Source organism: Neophocaena asiaeorientalis, unplaced genomic scaffold (genome assembly GCF_003031525.2).
Source record: "Neophocaena asiaeorientalis asiaeorientalis breed wild unplaced genomic scaffold, Neophocaena_asiaeorientalis_V1.1 scaffold378, whole genome shotgun sequence".
In the NCBI taxonomy this organism is placed as follows: domain Eukaryota; kingdom Metazoa; phylum Chordata; class Mammalia; order Artiodactyla; family Phocoenidae; genus Neophocaena; species Neophocaena asiaeorientalis.
Window position 1 is genome coordinate 85,744 of NW_020185316.1, and position 24,468 is coordinate 110,211.

Here is a 24,468-nt window from a genome sequence, read left to right on the forward strand (position 1 = left end):
GATGGATATTTATATTTCAGCATTGACTTTGCATTGAAAAAAAACTCCTGTTCTAAATTTATTTCAAGAACTGGCTGAGCCATGAATGAAATTACAATTTAAATTATATTTTTAAAAATGTCAAAGTACACATGAGAGTTTTCTCAAGATCAAACAGAAAAGAAATACCCCATCAGCTTACTCTGAAGCATTAGGGAATAAAGTTTTGGGGAAGTTCAATGAGATGATTCTTGTGAAACCTCAGCTGAGTGCTAGAAAGTAATTAGGGCTAAAAATGTTCATTTGGGAAGTAGCCTAGAGATGGTGGTAGGGAGCCAGTGTGTGAGGTTCATCTGCTGGCCCAGAGAAGGAGAAGCAAGGGAGTAGGTTGGTGACCCATGAGATAGGGACAAAAGAGGGGGGAAAAAAACACCCTCAAAAAAAGGGAAAATGTCAGCTAAGGTGATGAGCTAGAAGGGCTGTCTGAGAAAAAATTAAGCAAAGCGGAAGGTGTTCACAAGAGAGTGAAGTCACATAGGGCCCTTAGAAGCAGCTGACAAACGGGAGGCTGGGTGGTATAGAAAAGGGAAGACAGGAGCTGGAAGCAAGTGAGAATAATGAGAATTGCTCACTTTCTTTACCAGAAATGTGGACACTTCCCAAGGAGGGTTCTTGCTAAAGATGAACTTTCTTTATTCATAAACCATGAATGAGGTCTTAAAATATGTATCATGTAGAAGAAAATATATTTTTGAGTTGAAAATACTCTCCTTCTAAAAAGTTTTCCCAAATCATTGATTTCTCCAACAGTATTTCCTATTATACAAACCTCAGACCAAATAGAGAGGAATGGGACAAATTGAAACTAAGGTTCCTGCAATTCTAGAATCAAATGTATAATGTAATGTGATATATTAAATATATTTATATTCTATACTAAATTGTTCATTAATCATGAAATTCTCATTAGCCCTTGTAGAAAAATTGTTAATACACAAAAATGTTCAATTCCAGTTTGAACAATGTGAAAAGAGAAAGTATAAGTCAAAGTAGAATTTAATTACTAGGTCTAAGTGGCAGAAATCTTATTAACATGAATACTGTAAGAATTCAAAATACTATGCATGCTATGACTGCTCTCAGTAAAGGCAAGACAAATATATCTAAGAATACATTTCGGCATCCAAGGGGCATAATGGAAAAAGAACACTAGCCACGTCAGCCAAATTTTTTATTTAAATTTAAGTATAGATCCTGCCTTCAATAACTATTTTCTGTGAAATCAAAGATTCCCTATGAGATATTTGGAGGTAAACTACAAGTAATCATTTAATATATCAGGAATGCAACCTTTAACTATAATGAATATGATCACACAGAAATAAACAGATTTTACTACATAAATTTCTATTAATATTAATTACAGTATATGTTTATCATAGTAAATTGAATTTGCTAAAGGACACTTTAAATGAACTCATCATTCTAGTGGTAACTAAACTACCTATCTTTATACAGAGTAGGTGTGTTTATAAATCAGAAAGTTTATCACCTTACCTTTTAGCAGATTGCTCAAAATAAAATACACTAAAACATCCTAATCCAAGCACAGCACAGGTCTACAATCTATGGAAATCACCAGCATTGGAAAATCAAAGGACTAATTCCTGGCCAATTGTACTGACCAACACTATTGTAACAGAGGGAGAATCTAGGACTTTTTCAAGCTCAGGTAATTACTTGTGAGCACAACCAGTAATAGGAAGTGAAGGAAAATAAACTCTAGAAATTCTAGATGGTGAGAAAAAAAAGGTGAAAAATTTCACTCCTGAGCTTGAGAACAATTGACAACATACAAATAAACAATGCCTCAAACAGACATACATAAAAGTACCAGCCCTGTTTCCCTCTCCCTCTCTCCCTCTCTCACACACACTCATACACTCAGAGACAATTGTAGGATGAACGTATTAATGCTGCTGTGACATATATCCACATAACAAATCTTTGCACAGGTATTCACATTTCACCGAATTTCCTTTCTAATACTCATAAAGTTAAAAAAAAAAAGATATCTGAGAAACAAGACAGATTGGCTAGAAGTAATACTTCACTGAAAAAGTGGGATTGTTGGGTAAGCCACAGATAGAAAAGACGAGAGAACTTTCAGAACACCACAGAATGCTATCATATTTCTAAAATGTCAAAAAGAATCAAACTTATTTTTGACAAACTAAAGAGAAGGAATTAATGTATCCTCTAACCTGTGTGGCAAAGTTAAAACTGAAGTAATGCATTCAAGAACTAGGAAAAGAAAGCAAGGATGAAAGTGGCCATTATGTTTTCACAGACCACTACACACAAAATACCTTTTTACTATATCTTCTCCGTTCCAGCATGGCAGTCCATCACCAGCCGCTAATTCATTAGCACAAAGTTGATCAGCCAGGCCTCCGTAGAATGTCCTGTACAGTCGAAGGCTGTTGATAAATTCTCTGAATGGAAAAAACAAAGAAAACAATTAAACCCAAAAATCCATAATAAATGCCAATATAAATAGGATAATTTGTTATGCATAATGTTTAGAATGTAACTTTAAAAATTTTCTCTACTTATTTTCATATATTTTCAATACTTTTCTAACAAGACAGAAACTACATTTTTTAAAAAATGTATTAAATTTATTCTTTACATAGAAGTTTTCACTGGGTATGAACTTTATATAACTCCAGATCCAAGAAGCTGTGAATAGTATATGCATACACATACACACACACACACGCACACACACACACACACACACACACACACACACACACACGACACCACTTCAGCTTCCCTAAAAGCCCTCACTAGCTACTGGCATCTAAACCACAGTGATATTAACTAATTTCTTTTCCATATAGAAATGTCAGAGGCTTATAACAAGCTGACTGATTGCTCACTGATTAAAAGTTTAGTAGACTTGGGTGATTTTCCCATGTGGGTCTTCTCTTTGGGGTCTAAGAACATCAACTAATATGTCTTTACTAAATATGAGAGAACCCAGTATGTAACACACTTCAGAAGCATGAAAATAAAAGTTATTGGAGGGAGTAATATTTAATACATTTATTAAGTTTTTTTCCCTCTCATACTATTGGGTTGGCCAAAAAGATCGTTTGGATTTTTCCTGTAAAACCTGAACGAACTTTTTGGCCAACCCAATACTTCCCCTTTCACCATCAATTATGGAAAGGGAAAATTCAACAAAAAAGCAGTTTTTCAATTTAGAAATCCAAGACTTTGGAGTTTTAAAACCAAGGTTTTGAGGTCTCAAGAACTTGAGTTTTAGCATTTCAAAAGACCAAGTCCTTAAGACTTTAGCTCTGAATTTTTAAACATAAACAATTGTTTTGGGGGAAAAGAAAAGAAAAGCCACTAGCCTGATCCAGAGGAAATACCCCCTCTGGACTAAAAGGCAGGGAGAGGAGATGGAAACGTTGGCAGAAAAGCAAACGTCAAAAGCAAACGTCAGAAATTCGTGGGATGAGTAATTTAAATATAGCAATTATGAAACTGCATTCTCCATTGATACCTTTAAAATGATTTCTTTAAAAATGAAATTAAAGAGCAGGGGTGTCTATAAATTATAGCTGGAATAAACAATTTTTAAAACTTAAATCTAATTTTGACAGCACTAATGCTCAACCATTTCAACTTGTAATTCTCTCTCTTATTGGTTTTCAAAGAACTGTAGAAACTGCTGGAGTTGTAAATAACCACTACTCTGTTGGAAGGATAAATATAACTTTCAAATATGTAAGATCTGCAACCATAGAGAAGATCAGAAGTTTCCATGGCAAGTGGCTGGTGAGCATTTAATCAAATTTTTAGCAAAGTTTGACCGGACAAGTGATAATAAAATGATTGCAGGAAGCACAAATCTCTAACCCACGCTCAATCAAAAAAAAAAAAAGATGATGCTTTATTTTCTCAGTAGCACAATTAAATGCTTATCTATATTTTATCGATTTCCTCTTCTAGAAAATAAGTCTCTCCTTGATGGCTGTGTTCCACTAAGTGGAATGCATGAACAAACATCAATTCTCATGCTGCAGCTACGAAAACATAATTGATGAAATTGACTGGTTCTTCCTTACGGAGGTGGGGTTTAATGAACAGGAAGACGTATGGCTCCTGTCCTGAATTCTATTCACTATAAATGACCACATGTTTGGAATCAAAGAACCTTTTAGAAATGAAGAGGCCTGGCACAAATGGCTGCAAATGTTGAGACCTTCAAATTGATCATGTAAAACCGAATAGATTTCACTTCACTCTTGGTAAATGGTGCCTTTGTTTCATTTCTCCCTTCACAACCAATCGATCATAAGGGGGAAAGTTCACATCGTTCTTTCAGTTCCCTTTCCCAATGCTATTGCCACTGCCTTAGCTCAAGCCTTGATCACCTTTCTCTGGAATTACTGTACCAGGAGAGCATACCTCCCATCGGTTCCTTTAACCATCACCTCCCATCCTCCATGAGAGCCACCTATAGAAATTCAAATCTGGTAGTCCACAGATTATGCCACGTACTTGCTTAAAGTCATCAAGGGCTCTCTATTCTCTACAGCATGAAATCCAAACTTCTTAGAAAGCTACATAAGGTACCCTCTCATCTCAATTTCAGCAACAACCCAAACCACACTTTCAGGTTCCACAAAAGTGAGATGCGTGCTGTCCTCCAAACTTACTTCCAGGCCTTTGCCTGCGTTGTCTCTGAAAGGATAGTCTCCTTGAAGATTTCCACTCATTCCATAAACCATCGGCTATCAATTATTTGTCACAAAATACTAAACACTATGGAGTGCCAAGCTCTGTGTTGGCGCTAGAGATTCATAGCTAAAGAAAACAGTCCCCGCCTTCTAAGAATGCACGTTCCGGGAAAAATGAACAATAATAATACAGTATTAATAAGTAGTGTCACATTTGAAGACAGAGAAAGAAACAGGAAATAAGAAGATAACATATCAGTGTTCCATGCAAATTAAAAAAAAAAAACCACAAACCAAGAAGCAAACAACAAAAATCCAGGATAAACAAAGGTAAAGGAGAACATTGTGTATCCAGAGACTCATACAGTTAGGTTAGCTAGTAAGGAGTGTGCTTATGGGAATCAGTCAAAGGCAGGAAGAGGCCAGATTATAATCGGCCTTGTTGATCATCATAACATGTTTCAGTTTTATTCAGGTGGTGAGAGCCATTAATTTTTCCAGCAAGCAAGTGACATCATCATCATCGCAGTATTGTGGAAGCAGAAAAGCAGTGAGGTCACTTAGGGGCGTATAAGCAAGTCCAGAGGGAGACGTATGAGGATGGGGAAAAACACCTTCCAGTCAACGTCAGGAAAATGATAGATTTGAAAACCATTGGGAATCTAGAATTGACAGGTAAAGCAAAGGTTTTAAGATAACTTCTAATTGTCTTCCCCTCCCCAATCAGGTGAACTACCCTTTGAGGGTAGCTTTGTCTTTGTGACTTGCCCTGGGTTCTAGTCATGTACGCAGAAGTGATGTTTGTTCCCTCCAGGCTTAAGCTTTAAGGACCAACGTGGCTTTGCCAGCTTCTGTTTCCCTCTCCCCTGACGGCAGGCAATGTTTCAGATGGCAGCTGATCTGTAACTCTGAGGCTTAAAGCCAGAGGAACCGCAACTTGAGCAGTAGCCCTGCTGGTCTGAAATGGCATTGGTTGGGAACCAAAACAATTTTGTTGGTTCTAAACCAATGATAGGTTGAGGTGTTTTGCTACCACGTCACAACCTAGTCTCTCTTAATTGATACAAAGGTAAGAAAAACAAATGAATAACTGATGGATCATAAGTTATGAAAAGAAGAGAGGGGAAGGATTATGGAAAACAGAGTGGTTAGCTTTGGAGCAAATTCCCTGAGACTAAAAGAATGGAAGAAAGTCCACGTAAATGTTGAAATAAGGTTTGATTTGTGAGGATAGAAATCGAGCAGAGAACGTACTTTGGAACTCTACAATTCTGTGTGTGGCAGTTTTGAGGTCACAGGAATGAAGACTAGTGTTGCAAAAAAGTGGTCGCGTTGAAGGACCAGGAGATCTATACTGGATATAGAAAAATAATAATCATAGTTGAATTGGTAAGAAATGAAGGGCTCAAATAACTAGAAGCCATAGTGAGGTTAAAAACATTGACCTGCTGCCACAGCTCCAGTGAATGTTGATCATGAGAAAAGAATCCATACTTCAGTTCCCAGCTTATCCTCAGCCTACTTTAAAAAAAAAAAAAAAAAATGCACCAGGTCCTCCTTTTCCAGTTGTACATGAAATGTCACAACGCATAAAACATTATATTATTTGGATGATTCAAAATTTAAGTTGCTGGGAGGGTGACTCTATCCATACATTTATTTTTCTACAGTCATGAGAATATTTCCAGTTAAAATTAGGAGAAAAATAAATTCAAGATGTTAGAGCCTCCAGATAATTATCCTTGAGGAGCTGTGTTACGTACATGTTGTTTGCTCATCTTGGTCTTAAGACATCTCAAGAATACAGAAATCAAACATTATTAAGAGTAACACTCCAAAAATATTTTTTAAAGAGGAAAACATGCTTTGCCAGAATATTTATTCAAAGCCTATATGTCAGGGCCACATGCGAACTTATAATTTCTCATTTGGGATTACAACAGTCTAACAAATGATTTCTCAGACTAGGTCTGCCCTCCCATCTTCCCTTCAATGCATGCCCCAAGTTCTTACCAGAATTCGCTCCAGAAAACAGCCATAACACTTTCCGCCTTTAAAATCCTAAGCATTCAGGTAAAATGTCTTACCGTGGCTCATCATCTCTACTCTTTGCCCCTTAGTTGCCCTGACAGTCCCCCTTCCCTCCAGTCTCGCACCCCAGCCAAAACCACACACTCACATTGCCTAAGAAATCTCAATATTTACTGCATAAGATGCCACCTTTTCTTCTCCCCAGAATGGCCTTCCCTCCCACTTCTCCCTGTCAACCATCTACCCATCCTTCAAAATCCAGCTTTATCCTCATCTCCTCCCTAACTCCTCGCCTGACCAGCCTGTGACGTTTCTGTTGGTCTATCCATTTCTCACGCCACACTTGCCATCTGTTTTATAGCCCTGGTTATCTGGTATTATATTTTGCTGTCTGTATATCTGCCTCCCTGATTAAAGGGTGCATTCTCTAAAGACAAGAGCCATGTCTGCTTTATATCCCCAGGGTCTGGACCACAGTGTGGTACCCCACAGGCACCTAACAAATTCTTGTTGAATTGGCCCCAGATGCGGTGTTAGTTTTTAACAACTTCCAGAATTAGACGTTTCTACAATGAAATACAATTTTCAAAAACGATAATGATAATTTAAAGTCCTTAAAGAGCACAGCTGACTGGGGGAACTTTAAATTACGGGACCCACTCCTAGATTGTGAAGCTATATCAGAAAGACCTTCCTAGAAAATGGAAGGAATCTCAAGGGCAGGACTACAAGCTGTGCCAGATTCTACTAAACAGGTTCAAGGCAGATTCTATATTATATATAGAACATATATATATATATATATATATATATTCTTATGGAGAGAATATAGAAGATCTCACATAAAAACACGAATGATCTTTTGGGCCAACCCAATATATATGTGATGCTGAAGTTAACATGTAGTGACACATTAACATTTAGCCACACTGTGGTGTAAGATAGCCATTATAATTAATATATCACAGGTATACTATATTATAAAGACAAGTTAGAAAGAGCCTTAAAGATCATCTGATCCAGTAGTGCTCTGTCCTAAATGCAATCTATCATCACCAAGGAAACAAACTGTATGCCTAGATTTCTCCCTCAGACATTCAGATTTTGTGCTCGGGGTAGGAACCAGGGACCTGTGTTTTTCTGAAAGCTTCTAATGTGCAGCCTCTTATTTTATAACTTTTCCTTATTTTATAACTAAGGAAAGTTAAAACCAAAGAAGGGGAAGGACTTGTGAAAAGTTACTAAGTTAGTTATGTATTAAGTTAGTTTTAGTCAAGCATTTAGTTAATGCAGACCTTGACATCGTTGTTTCATTAATTAATAAAAATGCCATAATTTTGCAGTATTGGGCAGATATTGGATATTTGACAAATCAAAGTTGAGTGACTACAGAAAAGAATATTTGTTTTTAAAATTTTACAGAAATAATCACGCTTTTCAGAGAACACAGTAGTAGACTGGTAGACAGATAGAAAACAGATACATCAGTTCTTCCTGCCAAAATCTGCACTTAGAAAGTAACATGTTTAGACAGGTTGATCTGTATCTCTTTACCAATTTGAAAGATCTGGTGCAGGAAGCAGGGAGTGGAGAAAATTCTGATCTCTGGCTAATGAACAGCTTTGCACACTGTGCTAGTACAGGAAAGAGGAAAAAGGCTGGAACACAATTGCTCATTCATAGCTTCCAGCCTTGCTTGCCCTAAGCCGACTGACTGGAGAGAAACATGGACCAACATAGTTAGTGCTTCCTTGCTTCCCATGCCCTGGAGGCCTGCAGTGCCAGAAAGTCTCCTGATCTGTCACGTGGCAAAAAAAAAAAAAAAAGGATAGGGATAGAAAAGAAAAAGAAAGAAAGGAAATGCAATTCACCCTGAAGTAATCATTTCTAGTTTGGTTGACACAGGAATGTCCAGTTACTACTCTAAAACCAAGTGACACTTTCGACTGGCTTTACCATCATCATTTGACTTTAATTATTTTTAATAACAAAAGTAACATATCTTTTGGTGAACAGTTAAATAACTAAAAGGCACATGAAGAATAAGTTCATATCTGTCCCTCCACAGTGTTTCTCCATCCTCCCTCCTGAGGTAACAGATGTTAACAGCCTGGGGTGCTTTCTCCAGTTTCTTCTATGTGTACCCTAACATAACCAAAAACAGACAAACAGAGACAGAGATGGTTTGGTTTTACAAAACTAAGGTCAAGCTATACACGGACGTGCAATTGGCTCTTCTCACTTGACAATATATCATGAACCCTTTTCAGGTTAATAAATCTAGGAGTTACTTATTTTTATACAGATGTATAATATTCCAAAACCCGGATATAGCAACTCTAGCATAATTTATTAAAATAGCCTACTAAGCCAATTTTTACTTTTTAATTTATAAGGCTGACATGTTTCTCATACGTATGGTTTAAAGGGTGACAACGGCGTGTTTCAATCTTTGCTGATTTTCTAGTAGAGCTGTTTTCACTTAGGCATATGGCTCCAATCTACATTTGATTTTGCATTTCATTTCATGAGACGTTGCTGGAAACAGAGCTATGTTCAAAAGTCATACCTCTCAGTCTTAGGTCTTCATCTAGTGGGCATTTGTTTCAATTTTAAAACATTTATCAACTGTTACATAGAACACTTCCTTGCCTTTTTTCCCTTGAACATGATATAAAAGACTATTTCTAACTTTGAGCAAAGCTGATTATCTGGGAAAACGTTGGAGAAGAACCTGATTTTCGAATGGAACTTTTCTCTGTGGAATGTTTCAGACCACACGTTTCTGTATTTAATGATATATATTGATTTTTTCAGCCCTCACATCAGTCCACACATAATACAGAAACCAAATTAAAAGCAGTGCCTCTCACACACTGTTTGAAAATATCTGTAGAACAAAGGTCAAATGTGCAGTTTGCTGGTTAATGGCCTGAGGCAGAGTTAAGGTTAATATGGCACTAATGAACAGGCTCAAACCTGTGGACGTTTCTGACCACGGTTGTCAAACAGGAGACATTTAAAGTGTCAGTCTCCTGCCCCGCAGAGGAAACACATAATCACATGTTTCTGGATAAGGGCTATTTTCTCTGGCAATTCTGAATCTATATTTCATCATCTAACTTAATTCTCAACGAAGTCATTCTATTTGACAAAATATTTGTATAGATCTTGAGAAGGGATTTCTAAAGATTTCTTTAGAGTTCTGTTCTATGGCAATAATGGTTCTCGTTGTAAATGCTTGAAAATAATTAAATACATGCAGGCAGATGGGCTATAGGGAGACTGAAATCTAGCTTCTTGGTCCCTTTCTATACAGGCTTCATGATTCCTGGAGAGATGCGGGGAGAGGGTGAGTGTAGCACTAAGAAGCAAAGCAATAAATGGCACCAGGGAGTTTTATCACAGATGGAAATGAGTTTCAAGCACATCGCATTCATATTTGATTAAAAAAGAAAATACTGTTTTTTTCTAAAAGCGTAATTCATAAAGTCTGCTCTCTGAACCCACTGCTCAGGATGGAAGCTGTGACCTCAGATCCAGCACTATTCTCCTAGAGAAGGATTTTCTTTCTTCTGACTAAATGATTCCAAGTTTTTCCCTCCTGGTAGGAAGTCTTCTTGTTCATGAGATGGGTTCCCTTCCTTCACAGATTTACTGTGCTTTCTCAACAGAGCTGAAGGTGTTAAGATGGGCAGTAGACTGGGGTGGGGGCACAGGGAAAATGATGGGAAAAAAGCACTGAAAACATGTTAACATCCTCCCATCCTCTGCAGAGGATTCTTTTCCAACAGGTGCTGTGTGCTTAAGGCTCCCTAGTGGTGATTTTATACCAGCCCTGAGCTGGACATTCATGACCATCTATACAATTAGTATAGATTCTTCTATTCTCACTTTTCAATATCCCTCAAACCCAACACATTACCATTTAATGTCCCAGTAAGAAGCACCCTTTCTGAAAGCATCCTCCTCTAAAAGAGTGATTTAAACCTGATGTCAAAACTAGGTTTTCAAAACAAGCTCTCACCTCATTTTCCCATGTTGTAAAAAAGTACCTCACAAAGCACCAACTCTGTTCTCCATTAAAAAGGACTTCAAACAAAGACCTTAACTCATTTATAAAAATAAGCACAGAACCAAACATCCAATATTTAAACAAATCAGATAGTATTAAACTGAGCATCCATCCCAAAGGAGGTGCGATGTTCTCTCCTACCTCATAACTTTGTTTTCATTAAAATATGAAATTATTTGTTCAGTTATACTAGTTTTGGGAAGCATGCTATTAATCTTCCAATAGAAAAAAGTGTCTAGGACCTGACTGGGTCAAGACCAATGAGAAGGTTTAGCCAAACAGAATAGTTGCAAATCTAATGATTCTAATATAGGTCATTTATACAAAGAAACATTATAGCTGTATTTTGAGATTCAGGATCTTAGGTCAAATCTTGAATGTTACTCTCTTCTGCGGTAAGATATTTTCTGTGGTTGCTAACATTTTAACTATAAACTCTATGACTTGGGGGATAAGAAGACATTCTGGACAATATTTTCCTCTCTCAGCATCAGAACATTAATGAACTACTTTCGCTTTGATAGTCTGCCAATAAATGGGCTTCCTTCTCATTCCTTCTTTTCTTTTTTTTTAATTTAATGACTTCAGTCAGATATTCCTGGTTACCTCCATCCACGAACTTGTCTAACTGATAGACAATATATGCCAATATATTGACAGTATATAGACAATATATGCCAATATATTGACAATAATAGACAATACAAATTATTCTCATTTGCATTTTCACTTACTGTATACCTCTCAATGCATATATTTGTGTTCCTGGAGTCTGATATTAAGACAGGCTTTAGGGTCAAGAGATGTATAGTTAACCAGGTTCAAAGAAAATGAGTTCTTTTAGTCTTCAATTATATTCCTATTATTCTACTAATTCTCATTTTTGGAAAAAAATTACTCTTGAATATCACATGTAAACCAGGTATTATTGTCTGCCCAACTTCTGAAAGGTGGCATAGAATATTGCTGACCAGGGTTAAACAATACATCATTATTATACATAATCACATTTACCCAATTATGACATCTAAAATACTGCCCCTCACCTCTCACAAACCATGCTCTGACAAATAAACCAGAAATTTTCTTTAAAACATAATAAAATACTGTCCCTATGATCAGAATTAAAGTAATTCCATGCTTCCATTATGATTATTCGTATGTACTTTGTGTACATAAGGCTTAGCTTACATTGGAAAAGGTAAGACAAACCAAATACAGTAAAGATTATAAATCCTTTGGATTCACTCAGTTTGCAGGACCCCAGAGTTGCAGTGTTGCATGTCTAACAAGATTCTTGCTGAAGGAGGGTCAAACCAACACAGCCAAAGGAGCACCTTAGACTGTTAATCTTCAAAAATCATCAAACAGAATCAATCAATTAGAAGAAAATTTGATCTGCAAGTCTGTAAGTCTATGAATATGGGCCTAAATGAAAAGAATTATCCCAAAACTACCTTAAAACTTTCATCAGTTGCACTTCTAAGCAAGAGATTCCACATGTGATTCTGGAGACCATGGTATGGCCTGGAAACGGTTGACATAAATTTGTATCTCGAAGGTGAGAAAAATCATAAAAAGCAGAGCCTCTGTTAAATGATATAACCTACTCTAGAAACACATTTCTTCTATTTTGAGCACAATTATGGGGAAATTGGCAGCTTTGTTATTTCTAGTCAATATACAACTGGATAAAAAAATATGAATCTCTCTTGATTCTACCTGTTCCCCATTTTTCACTCTTACCTGTATGCATGATTTGGACACTTCAAATGCCAATGATAGATTTAAAATGATGGAATATTCTTTTCAACAGAAAACCAAGAGAAAGAAAGTGCTTGGTACTTTTGCTGTAGATGAAGCACTCACGATGCTTCTAAGTACAATTACTTTTGCTACTTTAGTAAAAGAAATGAGCCCCACTCATCATCCTGATGTAGGCCCCATAGATTCTGCTAAAAATTCTGAAGTATCTTTTATACACTTCTATAAAAATCATCAATTTCAATACGACACATATTTAAAATCCTCCTCATGGCTTAAAAAATTTGAGTGAAAAAAATGTGAGCTGAATTTGGGGTTCTTTTCAACTTTGCAGATGTTCACTGACTTTCCAAAGGAAAATGGATAAAAGATTCACTTTTTGTGAGAAGGAAGGAAGGGAGGGAGAGAAGGAGGAAGGTTGCTTTCAGGTATATTAGACAGGGAAAATTGCATTCACAGTTTGGTTTTCTTGATGGGGGATATCTTGAGCCATATAAATGAGGTAACCCTATAGTCATGATTATAAATACTACTGAAAACCTTCTACGCTCACCTGGCAAAGCTGCTGTTTACTGGGAAACAGAAGGTTTTTGGAGAACCAGTTAGAAAAATGTCCAAATTAAAGGACATTTTTCCTATGGCTGAAAAATATATTTTATTATTCTTTCTGTAGTGAGAAATTTGGGGAGATTTTGACTCACATTAACTTAAATTTGACAGTCTCAATATTACGGATGTCGCAAATTAACTTGAGGTCAGAGCATTATGGAAGATCGATGTAAATAACTTGAAGAATTTAGAGTAAATCTCATATTCCCTGATATAAGCTTATCCTCATCTAAGCAAGCAAGCTATGAGAGCGCTAATCGCAGACACTGATAACCACATACATTTGCTTTCTGTCGTTTTCAATAATCGTTACCATCAAAAAAAAAAAAGCGAGCAGCATGCACTGGACGCCGAACCGCTAAGACCATCACAATTTCAACTTCGAGTTTATACCAAGTACTTGGAGCCATCTCTCCTTTCAACACAAACACTGTAGAATATTAGCTTAATTGCCCGTTGTTTGGATTTAGTTTCAGATATTTCATGAAATGGTCGTTAATTTTTTCCACGAACATCTAGAAAATAAGAGCAAACACAGTTTAAAGTCCTTTGTTTATGAACTTTCTTGTTCTGCGAAGTTTTTATCAGATTCTCAGTGGGATGCATGACCCACAAAAGGTTAAGCAGCACTAGCCGAAACTTTTGCCACATGTTTGCTCTGCCTCCTGGCATTCCTTCTTCCTGTGTGCCTGGGTTTTGACCCATGGGGTCCTGCCCTGCATTATTCATGTAGGGCTTGACGCTAGCCTGCCTTGCGCTCACGTTTTCTTAGCCCTGCTCTGGCCTGGCCTCTGGCCCCTCATCCAAAGCCTCACCTTGGCCTGCCCTGCCCTAGGTGACCTCACTGCCACCACTCACTAAGCACTGTCTTAAATTCAACAGAAATGTCCTCATTGAAGGGAACATGGCCTTTATTTTAGTAAATTAAACGTACAGATAATAAATAACAATGGCACCTCAAAGAAGCACTAACTTCCTTTTAGGAAACAGATTGGAAATTGCTTTCTCCAGTCCTACAAATGATATTAAATTTTTCTCAAAGAGTTGACTTTTCCCTGACCCATGGATATTTTCATCCGCTGAGTATGTGTATATACAATTCATTAAGCCCAGTCTATCAATACTGATTTACCCATGTAAACAAATACATTTACCCAAACACACGCACATCAAGAATTTTAAAAATTAATCGTGGCTTCAATAAAGTATTTTACTAAATAAGGTTTAACAACGTAGCTGTGAATTCATGTATTTTAAGCCAACTGATTCTACTTAATATGAACCTTTTGAGCTATCTTGGCAGTCATCCTAAATAATGTTAACTGTTCTTCATTCAGTATATGTTTAAAGATTTTTCCTACTGTAACTTAATTATTTTTAACCACATCACTGTGTTCTCCTGTGAGGTACAGGGTAACAATTAATTGGCTTTCATAGACAGACCCATCCTGAATAAGAATGAGGCCCCGACTCATTCCTCTCCTTAAACTATGCAATTTCAAGTGTCCTCTTTAGTTCCCATCCTCAATAAATAAAATTCTTCATGTTCCAAGTGGTAAAATTTTCATCCAATTCAAGATTTAATAATCACATTAGAATAAAATGGAACTTCCCGTTGATACAATATCCCAAAGAAGTTCTGAGGAGAAAACTGAGAGAAACAAAAACTCATAAAACAAGTTAAATTATATTTCGTTTCCAACATTGAAAATCTATTATTTCTAAAAATTCTCTTTTCCCCACCTTCATGTCAAAATCACCTCTGACGTTAAAAACATTTTACTTTTACTGAAACCTAAGTCTTTATTACCCCAATACACACTCAGGCATACAGCCCACCCCTTAATCAGCATATTCTTAAATGAGAGGCTTGGCTAATTGGAATGCTAGCTGGAGAACAGATGGGGCACTGATGTTGAGACTCTCTCTTAATTTATTGTCCTGGGGTTTTCCTAATTACCCACTTAACTGGCACAGCCACACCGCTTTGAAATAATAATGTACAGCTAATTATCACTGATTTAAGCTTGCTAATAGCTTACTCTTACCAGCTAACTTCAAGCAATCAAGCAGAGAGCAGGAACTGCCATAGGGAAAGCACTCTGCCTGGGCTGGTTTAGACAGCTATATGAGGGCAGTGTCCTTTACAGCTGTGTTGACTTGGCTTCTGCCCCAAACTAAGGCTAAATAGTGATGCTTTGCTAGATGGTTAAAGCCTTTTCCTTGCCTTTCTCAACTTTCGGAGACCTTTGTAACTGGTATGTATCAATCACTCCAAGTCTCCAATCAGCTCATTACCATCATGCTATATACATGGGAAAAATTGGGTAGACTGAATAAGTACATCTCCAAAATGTGATTAAAATAATAATAAACTACAATTTAGCTCCTTTTTCCAGACTCTGTCAACAAGTTTAGCACAACCCTCAGATCCAGAAACAGACTTTAATATGTAAATTTCCTTCTTCAAATTTTACAAATAGGAGAAGAAGGCAATGCGTTCAACAGAAAGGTTCCCTATGAATTCAGAAAAAGTGGGGGAAAAAAAACAAAAAAGAAGTTAGGAACTTAGGAATATATAGAGAAATATCTATATTTATGATAGGAGACTATACTTCTGCCTTAGTTTACACTTATTCTTCAGACATCTCTAGGTCAGATTTCCTAGAAGCAGTGTCTGACACAGCAATGTGGACGCAGGTGACTCACTGAGGGATGCTCGTAAGACAGAGGTAGTCAGGGAAGCCAGATAGAGTGGGGAGGAAGAAGTTAAGCAGTGATGTTGTCTCATCTTCAGCCAGATTCCACAAGGAGTGCTGCAGTGTGAATTTCACCACATATTTGGTCCTATCACCTTGAGCAAGGGGTGAGCCCTGAGGCTCCTGTGTCAGTCATTGCCTGCAAGCTGCCACCGACAGGGTGAGGTAGGTGGGAGTTTACCCCCCTCACCCATGTGCATGAGATGGTGTCATAGCCACTCTCCAGGATGAGCCCCAGTAATCTTTCCCTTCCTGCCTCTGTGTAGTCCCCCTACACACTGAATAGAACTGACTTATATAACTTTTAGGATATTGCAAAAGTGACAGTGTGGGACTTCGGAGGCTGGATCATTATAAGAAACTACAGCTTTTCCCTTGCTTTCTCTCAGATTGCTTACACTGAGGGAAACCGGCCACAATGTGGTGAGAAAACTCAAGCAGTCCTATGGAGAGGTCACTGTGACAAGAAACCAAGGCCTCCTGCCAACAGCCATGTGAGTGACCTATCTTGGAAGATGATACTCCAGCTCCACTAAAGCCTTCAAATGACTATGGCCCCAGTGGACTTCTTGACAGCAATCTCCCAGAGACCCCAAGCTAAAACCCCACAGCTAAGCAGCTCCCAAATTCCTGATCCACAGAAAGTTACATAATAAATGCTTATTTCTGCTTTAAGCCACTAAGTTTTGGAATGATTTGTTAGGTAGCCATAGATAATAAACACAGAAGGCTCCTATCTGTTGAGGTCAATTCCCCACATAATAAGGCAGCTGTGCGTTATCCGCAGCCAGGACACAGCAACCAAGAAGCAGACAAAATGGACAGGTAAAGGGATGCAAGCAGGGTGCCAGCAACATCAACTACCTTAGTTACCTTTCACATTAAATGTTTCCATTAAGCCCTTCATACTCCTTAATACAGTGTCATGCCATGAACTTAATTATGACTTGGACATTTACAGTTTTAAAAAATGTATCTGGCAACACCTTGAAATTCTAGGCCTAGTGAAAATAGTCTTCAAAAGTGAAGATATGTTCAGACAAACAATAGCTGAGAAAACTCATCACTAGTAATAAGCAATGAAAGATGTACTAAGGCGAAAGCAAAGATTCTAGATGAACACAGAAATAAATTTTAAAAAGCACACGAACAAATAGGTAATTATAGGTAAATATTGACTACTTACAGACAACAATAACAGTAATGTCTTGGGGGTTGCTAAAATGTTGGTAGAAGTAAGATTTGTTGACAAAAATAGCACAAAAGCTAGGAAGAGAGTAATAGACTGAAACTGTTTTGAGGTACTTATATTGTTCAATGAAGTGGTAAAACTTTTAATTTAAAGTAGATGGTAAAAAATTTAAAGTGCATATTTTAATCTCTATGATAGCCATTGAGAATACTGAAGAAACACAAATCTAAAAAGCTTTGAAGATAAAAAAATAATAAATACCAGCTAAACTCAAAAGAAGGCAAGAAAGGAGGAATAAAAAAAATGGTATAAAGGGATAACAAAGAACAAAATGGTAGCCTTAAACCCAACTACTCTTTCAGTATATTATATATCACTGTAAAACACTGTAGAACCAACCTAAAATTGAGTCATTTATGTCAAGGACAAAATGAAGATGGTCATCGTAGGTGCATAAAGGAAGCTTAACCTAACCTTACAGGAATTTACAGCTCTTCTCAGAAATTGGCGGAGGACACCAGCCAATCCCCAAACACCAAGTCTGTCCATGCCATCTCTGGACTTCCTATTCTCCTAACTCAGCTACCCTGATCCAAATAAGAAAGAAGACCAGTAGCCAAACAATTACCTGAAAAAGCCAAATAACTTCCATATTTATACCATAAAAATCCCTTAGTCTGTGAGCAAATCAGTACTCACTACTCCCATAGCCTTGAGTTTACCAGTTTGCAGGTTGAAATCCTTGCAATAAACTCATCTTTCTGCTTTTGTTTTTTTTTAATTCAGTAGAGTTTGGTTTTTGAACCATGCACTAGACATTCCAATTAAAAAACAAAAACTATTAATCACCTCTTAATAAATATTGTTGGCTACCCCTGCCAAAGATCAAATTATTTATGTCAACAATGGTTATATAAACCTCAAAAGAATTGTTTGAATAAAGGAAACTATATAAACTTAACTCTTACTCTGCCACAAAGACCTGAAAATATGTATGTTTTAAATCAGGTGCCATAATTTAAAACAGAAGTTTTTATAAGCTATACCAATAAAGAAAATAAATCTAAAGTCAATTATGACAATATAATTTTTAAAGACTATGACTTATTTATATGTAAAAACAGTTTAAAGTTTTAGTAAATAGAACAGTGTTTATTTTTCATTTACATGGTAAGACAGTGTCAGAGACACTGATGCATTTTACAACTAGAGCAACTATACTGGATATGAGCAAGAGTTTCTCTTGGATACATCCTTAAAAGGTAGACTGTAGTGCATAGAGTATATGAGTTTTACCAGGTACAGCAAGCCTCTTGCCAGAACAGCTGTACCAGTGCACCATGTGATCGTCCACAGAGAAAACCCAGTCCCATGAACAGACTGACCATTAGAAACAGAGTACAAAAAAGTAGCCACATATAGCATTATAAACATATCTTTGTCTGAATCGATCTTTGTATTCAATATAACCCTAATCAAAACTCAAGAGATTATAAAATATATTTGAAAAAATAATTCTACAAACATCTAAGAGAATTTTGAAAAACAGTAGGTAAAGGGGCTAACAAGATTTAAGAAAATCTTTAAGAGCAAAAGAGAAAAAAAGAAAAAAAAAAACCAAAACCCAGTAAACAGAGCAATTTCAGAGAGAGCTTATAAACAGGCCAGTGTATCTATCTAAGGGAACTTGGAATGAGTATGAAGCAAAAAAAAAGCACGGATTGTTTTAGAGTAACCCTTGAAATCTGCCTCAGAATTTGGAAAATTTAAGTTGGAACTTTACTTCATAACATATATAAAGATATAGTCTCTACATATATTAACAATGAGAGAAACAAAACTATAATGCTAGAATGAAAAAGAATAGTAGACTATCCTTTTGAATTGACACAGGCAAGAAATTTTTAAACAAGAAAACATTTTATAAACTCAGTTTCTGTTTAACAAAGATCATCTTAAGTTACACATCAACTCATTTACATTTAACTGAACTATCATCATAGATAGAAAATGTTTGCAAAGTCTAAAACTGACAAACAATATATAGAACATAAAAAGAAACTTTTACAAATGGTTAAGTTAAATTTAAAAAGGAATCTAGTAGGAAACTGAGCTCACAGAAAAAAAGGAAATGAGAAAACAGAAAATTTTAGGAAATAAAAATTTCAAAACTATATTAGTTTGTATTAGTTAACTTATATAACTATTATTAAACTATATTAGTTAATAAATTGATTAGAGTGATAAGAAAATAGCTCACCCATAAAATAAAAGATCTGAATTAACAAAAATATAAAGTACAAGAAAAAGAAATGTCACTTTATTTGCCACAAAAAGAATTCTCAGTCTCTCACCTAGCTCCTAATCCCAGCTTCTGAGTACCTTCACTATACTAAGGCTGGGTTCTCTTGAGAAAGATCCCTGAACAAGCCCAACAATTATGCAGCGTAAAGCTTTCTTCCCATCTTTCCTTAAGGGTCCTGTGGCCCTTTTGCTTCCCAGCAATAGACACCAGCTCTCAGTTAACTTTAATCCTAAAGACCCAAAATGCCATTCTACTCTGTCTAAATGAGGCTCATAGAGGTCAAACTGAAATGGAGCAGGACCCTACGATCCCTGCCCCCCATGTCCTCAGTCTGGCTTTTGTCTGTGAAAAAACTTTGGGCAAAGAATAAGTTTAGGGCTTCCCTGGTGGTGAGTGGCTGAGAGTCCGCCTGCCCATGCAGGGGACACGGGTTCGTGCCCCGGTCCGGGAAGATCCTACATGCCGCGGAGCGGCTGGGCCCGTGAGCCATGGCCGCTGAGCCTGCGCGTCTGGAGCCTGTGCTCCGCAACGGGAGAGGCCACAACAGTGAGAGGCCCGCCTACCACAAAAAAAAAAAAAAAAAAAAAGAATAAGTTTAATCAGAAAAGTGAGAAAATGCAGAAACAAAGGAAAACAGTCCAACAAGACTAAATAGTATAGTTTAGTCATTAAGCATAATTAAGGACCTTTAGTTCCTTTTCATGGGCTATAGATCATATTCTGAGCGGTATCCTGTGAGCTGTTTTGTAGATATTGATACCCTCACCAGGTGAAAGAGGTGAACTACATGATGACCAGGCTGTAGCCATGACATAAGCTGCCATCATTCCGAGAACTGGCCTCAAAGAAATGGGAACAAACCGACCCTGGAACTGAAGATTAATGGTACTTAAAACAATCAAGATGACGCTGGTCAGACCACCACATGACCAATTTCAAGATGACTGTCAGAGCTGACTGTGCTGTTTCTGCATGTAGCCCCCTCCCTCCATCTACAAAAGCTCTTGCCCACTGGTTGTCAGTGGTGGGGAGTCGGCCTTTGGACAAGAGTCCACCCTCCACTCCCACCTTCCTCCCCCCTCCTCCCCCCTGGGCTGCTGGCATCCAAAATAAATGCCTCTTTATTGACTTTTGAGTGGCGAGCAGGCGGACCCCACTTTCGGTTACAAAATGAAAATGAAATTTTAGGCTCAGTCTGTCTCACACTGGGCCCAATGAATCCACAGAAGTGTGTCTGTTTCACGCTTCTCAATACGTCTTTGGAAGAGACATACACATCCCTTGCACAATCCCCACAATGGTTCCTCAACGCACGGAATGGGGGCCAAACTGAAATCCCTGAAACTACCTCTTGTACAAAAAATAGTAAAACAAGAGAATATCACAGCTGTTTTGGTTCTGGTACCAATTCCAGTATGTGGAGAGGAGTGAGGGTCCCCATACCAACAAAAGGCAAATTTCCCACAGCAGCAGCGTATCTAAAAATCCAATTCAATTCTGACACTTTCCACCCAGAGAGCGCATCAGATTCCACAGGTTAATGGTTCAGTCCTACGAGACTGTGTCCCACCCCCTCCAACACACACACACACACACACACACTTCAGGTGCCAGTCTCAAGTCCAGGTTGTTACTTGTACTTCTGACCAGTTGGCTATAAATCACACGTTCCCACTACCCACTCCCCCCTCGAGTTTGACTAATTTGCTAGAGCGGCTCACAGAACCCAGAGAAATGTTTTACTTACTAGGTCAACAGTTTATTGTAAAAGGATATAACTCCGGAACAGCCAGATGGAAGAGCTGCGCAGGGCAAGGCACTGGAAGATGGAGCACACAGCTTCCATGCCCTCTCCAGGCACGCCAATCACCCTGCACCTCCACAGGCTCAGCAACCCAGACGCTCCACAAACCGGGGGTTTTATGGAGGCTTCATTACACAGGTGGGATTGATTAACTCATGGCCACTGTCGATTGAGTCAACCTGTGGCCCCTCGCCCCTCACTGGAGATTAGGAGGTGGGACTGAAAGTTCCAGCCTTTTAATCACATGTTTGGCTCTCCAGGCAGCCAGCCCCATCCTTAGGTGGGACCCAAAAGTCACCTCATTAACATAATGAAAGACACCGTTCTTCTCTCATCACTTAGGGAAATCCAAGCATTTTAGGAGTCTATGCCACGAATGGTGTCAAAGAACAAATACATATTTCTTACTATAAATCACACTATCACAATATCCCTGGGAATTGCTGAGTTTAGGGTCATCATCAGACATGAAAGTTGTAGTGGTGGTGATCTTAACACTTCACCATTGACCTCACTTGTCTGGCTGGTCTATGCACAGGGGGTGGACACAGATAATGGTTGGATTATCATAACCTGAGTCAGAGGGTGACTCCAATTACATACTCCTTTGTATGTGGTGTCTGCTAGAGCAAATCAATACATGTCCTGCCACCTGCTATGGAGCTAATGACTTGACAAATGCTTTTCTCTCTTTACCAATTAGTAAGGACAATTAGAAACGTTTCACTTTCAGCTGGCAAGAACCCCTTCACTGTTAGACCTCAAGGCAATTCTCCCACTCCATGATAGACAGGAGCCATGATCATCTAGACCTCCTACAGGACACCATGCTGATAATCAAATATTGATCGCATTATGCTAGATAACTTAGTCTGAATGATTCTGGTGGGGAAAAATATTGACGTTTTGAGTGCTTGACAATTCAGCAGGGTTTCTAAATGTCTAGTAGTCTGAATCTGATTGGGATATTCTTCTCGTGCAAAAGACAAATTTCACCACTTAAGATGACCTAAAGCACAGGAAGAAGCACAGAGCTTTTGGGATCCCTTTGCATCTTAAAGTAAACATATTGCACACATATTACAACGTACTGTGTTGCTACAACCCATTTATGAAGCAGCATGCACCAAGGTACTCTGACATTCAGTCCAGATGACCCAGTTCACCTATGCAATGGTGACTGAAGTACTGGTGGCAAGTAAAGATGCTCTGCGGAGACTCCAGAAAGCCCCATAAGAAGAATCACAGTATAGACACCAAGGGTTTTAGAGTAAAGTCATTTATTTTTTTACTGAACACTATTTTTGTTTGTTTGGTTGGTTGGTCCATCTGTCATTCAGTAGGTCAGTCAGCTGGTTGGTTTACAACTTGCCTCTGGCAGAACCTGCACACTTGACCATAAACCAGCAAATGATTCTGCAACCTGAGATGCTCGTAAGGAAATAAGTACTATCTGAGCTGCCAGGCTGTAAGATCGGGCTTGTATAGAAGCAATATAACATCAAGTGGACGTGATCGACTGGAAATCAGGCTCAAGCAGGTGGGAAAAGGACAAGTAAGATGCATGGAAATTAGCCCAGACTCACTAAGCACCTATTCCTGCTACACTGCCCCATCTACTTAAATCAAAATTTATGACCTCATGGGGAAAGATAAGTTGATGAAGGATAAATAAAATTCAGGTTATAAAAGGAAAATCAAAGTAGTATTGCTAAGAGAGCTTTCTAAAATGGAGCTGGGAGTCCACTGAGGAAGTGTGACTTATGTACATCTGGACCTGGATGGAATCTGACCTTTGACCACTTACTGTCTTAATGCAGGCACTCAGAACACCTGCCCAATGATACTTATCGGATACTTACCACAAATAACTGGTGACAGCCTATCTACTTATTGAACCCTTACCCTAAAATAGCCCTTAAGAATAAATATTTCCTTTCTTGTATCAGAGTCAATCATAATTCTTGCCAGACAACTTTAACAACACTGTAGCTTTTATCTTTATAAGCCCCTGACTCTTTCCTCTGCTCCAACACCCTTTTAGTTTCACCCAAATCTCTCTCCTGAATTGCAATTCCTAATAGCCCAAATAAACTCTTACTTGCAGCCTTCTGCACTGCTTGGATGACAAAGTCTACTTTACGACAGGAAAGGATAGATAAAATTCAGGTCTACTTTATGGATAGGTCTGCACAATATATAGGCATCAAGAGGAAATATACTGCCACAGAAATTAAGTTCCATTCAGGAATGGCAATAAAAAATGTGTAAAAGTGAAATGCTTAAGCTGGCTCAAGTGCAGGACCTCTGGTTGTTCACCTTACGTGGCAAGAGATTGGCCAGTGATGAGCCTACCCTGATTCATGGGAAATGGTTAATGGCGGCTGACCAGTCAAGGGCATAGAAATAATGAGTTTGCAAGCTTGGTGACATGGAGGTCTATTCAATGGCCAGGATAGATACTTATAAAACTTTCCACTCAGATAAGCCCCTCATTGCTGCTGAGCCATTCTGTAACATTTCACCTGCATGGTCTTAGTTTTGCAAGGGAATAAACCATGTTAAGTACCGGGTTTTGTTTTGCTTTTCCAGCAACTAGGCTGTTTTGGTGGTGAAACTGACATGATCTTTAGGAACATAATATCTTCCTTAGCTGGGTTTTATTATAAGAACCACCATAGCCAAGGCATACTGATTTCTCAAATGCAAGAAATAACTACTGATCACTATAGATGTTTAAATTGAAAAAAACATAAAAACACAGCTATTTTACTTGCAAACAATGTGCTAATTGTTTTCAGCTGTAGCACATAGCCAGTAATAGCTCAGTTCTTTACCCTGTGCTAATAACCCAGCTGAGGAGAGAATGGGGCAATTAAGAGCACTATCTCAAAAGGAAACAGATTTTACATTATAGGGAGTAAAGTATGTAAAATACTGAATTCTCCATAAGGTATTTTTAGAAATAATTATTTGAATTAATAAACACAGAATTCTGAATTTCAGGTCAATTCAAAAATACCTACTGAGAATCTAGTATTTGCCATTGTACTGGTCAACTGAATACCAAAATAAATAAATAATAGTTTCCTCCAGTATTAAAAAGTTTTTAGTTTAATCACCAATTCTCAAGCAACCGGACACTAATGAAGGCTTTAACAATTAATTTAATAATTAATCACGGGCACAGTGG

At 37.9% G+C, this 24,468-nt stretch overlaps 1 protein-coding gene across 1 annotated transcript in view; it reads right to left on the minus strand.

Annotated features, from left to right (window-relative positions):
- Window positions 1-2,348: 2,348 nt before the first annotated feature.
- Window positions 2,349-24,468, minus strand: part of LOC112392102 (glypican-5) — a gene marked incomplete at its 3' end in the record, with an annotated part of 291,946 nt that continues 269,826 nt past the window's right edge. The window contains exon 5 of the mRNA XM_024733626.1: window positions 2,349-2,474. Within this exon, the coding sequence (XP_024589394.1) occupies window positions 2,349-2,474 (126 nt within the window). The remainder of the gene's footprint in view (window positions 2,475-24,468) is intronic.